This window comes from Marmota marmota, unplaced genomic scaffold (genome assembly GCF_001458135.2).
Source record: "Marmota marmota marmota unplaced genomic scaffold, marMar, whole genome shotgun sequence".
Lineage (NCBI taxonomy): Eukaryota > Metazoa > Chordata > Mammalia > Rodentia > Sciuridae > Marmota > Marmota marmota.
The window spans coordinates 56,900,799-56,904,801 of record NW_026000174.1 but is presented as its reverse complement, the minus strand read 5'-3'; the positions used below and the strand labels follow the sequence as shown (position 1 = coordinate 56,904,801).

General features: G+C 36.7%; 1 protein-coding gene across 1 annotated transcript; it reads left to right on the top strand.

The window, feature by feature from the left end:
* Window positions 1–2,359: 2,359 nt before the first annotated feature.
* Window positions 2,360–3,289, top strand: LOC107158723 (olfactory receptor 4A47-like). Its single transcript, XM_015505220.2, has one exon. It carries the CDS (start codon window positions 2,360–2,362, stop codon window positions 3,287–3,289), a length of 930 nt encoding a protein of 309 aa, XP_015360706.1.
* Window positions 3,290–4,003: the final 714 nt, after the last annotated feature.

The window sequence follows — 4,003 nt, the reverse complement described above, 5'->3', positions numbered from 1 at the left end:
ACTTGATGAACTAGTGGACACATTTGGATGGCCTGAAGTCCACCTCATTTGATATGCATGACACAGGTAGGTTCTCTACAAATGCTTGTTGTTTGATGAGTATATAAAACACTGGACATACTACAAAATTTGCACAATATTTAACATTATTTTAGAGATTGTGATATCTGCCTCTGCTCTCTGAAGTTGGCATCTACCAAAGAATAATGGAACTGTGGAAATGGAAAATCATTTTGGGTATTTGAGAAGAAGAAACTGACTTGAGCAGATGAACATGGAGAATTGCAAGAGATGAACTTGGGCAGTGGCCTGGATTCCAGTCATCTGTGGTTTCTAAGTCAAGGTAGGGAGAATAGACTTTATTGAGCATGTAGTAGGAATATCTAGGGGTTTTGAGCAAAGGAGTAATATGATCAGAATAATATTTAAAGAGATAATTTGGGGTACTTCAGGAAATCAATTTGTTGAAGGCTAAAATGAAACTAAATAGACCTCACGGGGTCAACTGCAGTAGACAGGGGACGTAAGGGGATATAATGAGAATGATCAGATTTGCAATATATTTATAAGGAAAGATTCATTAGAACTTATTAAATATATAACTAAGTAACATGAGAGGAATAAAGGAGTGAAGATATAGCCATATGATTTCAAATACATCCTCAAGGAATAATGCAATTTTTTTCCTAGAACTTGAGAACTATGAGAACTTGAACTGAAAAAGAGCAGGGAAGAAAGTACCATTTTGTTAGAGAAAAAGAGCTGGGAAGAAAGTATCATTTCATTAGAAGGAAGAGATTTATTGTAAAAATAACAATAATAATAAACAGATTACTTGTACATACTGCATGGGTACCTAACTAGAGATGTCAATTCATTAATTGCAGATACTATTCTGAAAATTATGAGAGAGATTGTGTTGAAGATAGACAATTTCAGTGCTTTCTTCATTTCTAGGTTAGGAGAAAGAGAGCAATCCAAATAAAGACACTAACAAGGGAGTTAAATGAATTGGAGGATATCTGAGATTGTGAAAATAGGGATCACACAGTGTGTCACATGAAAGTAGTATGGTTTTATTGTGCCTCTTCTTTTCCCTTCAGAATTATGTGTTATAGTCCTAACCTCCAGTACCTCAGAGTGTGACTTTGTTTAGGCACAGGGTCTTCGTGGAGTTACTCAAGTGAAAATATAAAGTCTTTAGGGTGGGAACCACTTATAATAGACTTATCAGAAGGGGACATGTGGACACTGGGAGAATGATACATGCAACGTTGGTCACCTACCATCCAAGGAAAGAGGCTTAGAACAGTGCTTTCCCTCACGGGAGACACTGCTATTGTTAATAACACCCGCTTTGTGCTTCGTTTTTATAACAGCCCTACCAAAAGAACACAGATTTTGCTACTGGGAACTGGAGTGCTGGTGCAATAAATATCTTAAAAAAATGTGGAAGTAGCTCTGGGATTGGGTAAAGGTTAGATGCTGAAAGACTTTGGGGATACATGAAAAAATAGCTTAGGTTGGCTGAAAGAGACTATGGATAGAAATATGCACATCCAAAGGAGATTCTGGTGAGGACTCAGAAAGGAAAGAGGAGACCTCTAGTGAAAGCACCCATCATCCTAGAGAAGGCATTCCTCATTGTGGACAGAATGTTCCTAGAAAAATCAATACCAGATGCTTGGGGTTGAGGCGTCCTGTGAACACAAAGGACATGTTATTGGAAAGTACAGGAAAGACAAGTATTGTTTTAAAGTCATAGCACTAGCAACTACTGGTTTTGATTCATACTCCCAATTTATGTAATTTAGTTTACTCACTGTAAACAGGTAACTTATTTAAGTGGGTCTTCAGTGTCACATCATGTGGCTTTACACATGATACACTTTCTCATTGAATTTCCTTCTCATTCCCTCTTGTTATATCATTTCTTCTTTAAAATTAATTCAAGTATTGCTTCCTGTGATAAACCCTTTCACATCCAAGTCAGCTTAGAAATTCCAGTTGTGTTAATCCTTGGTATGTCATAAATAAGTGAATTTACTATTGTACATCTCTATTTGGTCTTTAAATACTGACCCCCATCACTGTGTATCAAATCAGGACTGAAAACTTTGTCTAATTCCACTTGTTAACCTAGATATCTATAGCAGGTAACTTGACACAGACAGATGATACATACATATAAACACATAACTTCACACACACTTACTTACACACACACACACACACACACATACATATGATAAGTGGGTTAATGAATAAAGATTAAGATTGTGATAGTTCTAAGTATTTTTTCCTTATTTCGTAGGTAAGCTGCTTTTAATATCAAAAGTCATCATCAATAAAAGAATACATGGAACAGAGGAATAATGTAACTTACTTTGTCCTCTTGGGCCTCACACAGAATCCAAAGGAGCAGAAAGTACTTTTTGCTATGTTCTTGCTCTTCTACATCTTGACCATGGTGGGAAATCTGCTCATCATTATGACCATAGCCTTCAGTAAGACCCTGGGCTCACCAATGTACTTCTTTCTTGCTAGCTTATCATTTATGGATGTCATTCATTCATCAGTCACTTCGCCAAAATTGATTGTGGACTTGTTCTTTGGGAAAAATACCATATCTTTTAAGTTTTGTATGACTCAGCTTTTTACAGGACACTTTTTAGGTGGATCAGAGGCCTTTCTTCTGTTGGCGATGGCTTATGACCGCTATGTGGCCATCTGTAAGCCTTTGTATTATTTGGTTATCATGAGGCCATGGGTGTGTGTTGTGCTGCTGGTAGTTTCCTGGGTTGGAGGATTTCTGCACTCAGTAATTCAACTAAGCACCATTTATGGACTTCCATTCTGTGGCCCCAATGTCATTGACCACTTTATATGTGATATGTATCCCTTATTGAAACTCATCTGTGTTGACACCTATGTCATTGGCCTCTTAGTGATGGCCAATGGAGGACTCATCTGCACAACTGTGTTTCTGCTCTTACTCGTGTCTTATGCCATTGTTTTGCACTCTCTAAAGAACTTGAGTCAAGAAGGGAGGCGGAAAGCTCTCTCCACCTGTGGCTCCCACATCACGGTGGTTGTCTTCTTCTTTGTTCCCTGTGTTTTCATATACACAAGACCAGCCAAGACTTTCCCCATTGACAAACCATTGAGTGTGTTTTATACAGTCATAACCCCCATGCTGAATCCCTTCATCTACACTCTGAGAAATTCAGAGATGACAAATGCTATGAAGAGACTCTGGGGAGGAAAATTCATATCAGATAGAAAATAAATGAGTTGCACCTGGAAACTTGTAATGTACATAGAGCAGAGTCAATAAATGTGCAATTTATATAGCATTACGCTGATTTTCTCTCGATTTCTATACTCATTTTATTCCTTATTTTGTAATCCTTCTATTTTTAGATTCTTTTATGTTGATTCTTTTTATTTTGCTTGCTAAATATTTAATGCTATATTATTTTGATTTAAATTATATAACATGAGATTTTCAGTGTAAAGTTTTATTTTTTGAAATATAAAAATAAGTATAATAGATACTTATAAATATTAAAAAATGGAACCCAGGGCCTGAGGAGGTAGCTCAGTGGTAGAATGCTTGTCCAGCACCCCAAATACAGAACAAATCAAAAACAAAGAACCCATACAAATGATACGATTGTGGAACAAATCTTCCCATCTCTCACAAGGTTTCCTAGTGCCACTCTGAGCTGCAGTAACTGAAATGCTCTTCAGAGATTCTTCAAATGAGAATTTTCACTCTCATACAGGCATATTGACACATAAGCACAAGTGGCTACATTTTTATGTATGAAAGTTTGCATTCCCTCTCAGCCTCTTGGCCATCTTCCTATTATGATCCACATAGATGCACCACATTTTCAGTTTTCCTTTTATTATATAACACCTTATAAAATTTTTATAAAATTAGCATCCAGTCCTCTTCATGTTGCTCCCAACATTTTTCAATAACAAATAATTCTGC

What these genes read in the sequence shown, in the direction of transcription:
- LOC107158723 (XM_015505220.2), top strand. Translation starts at nt 2,360, where the DNA reads ATGGAACAGAGGAATAATGTAACTTACTTTGTCCTCTTGGGCCTCACA.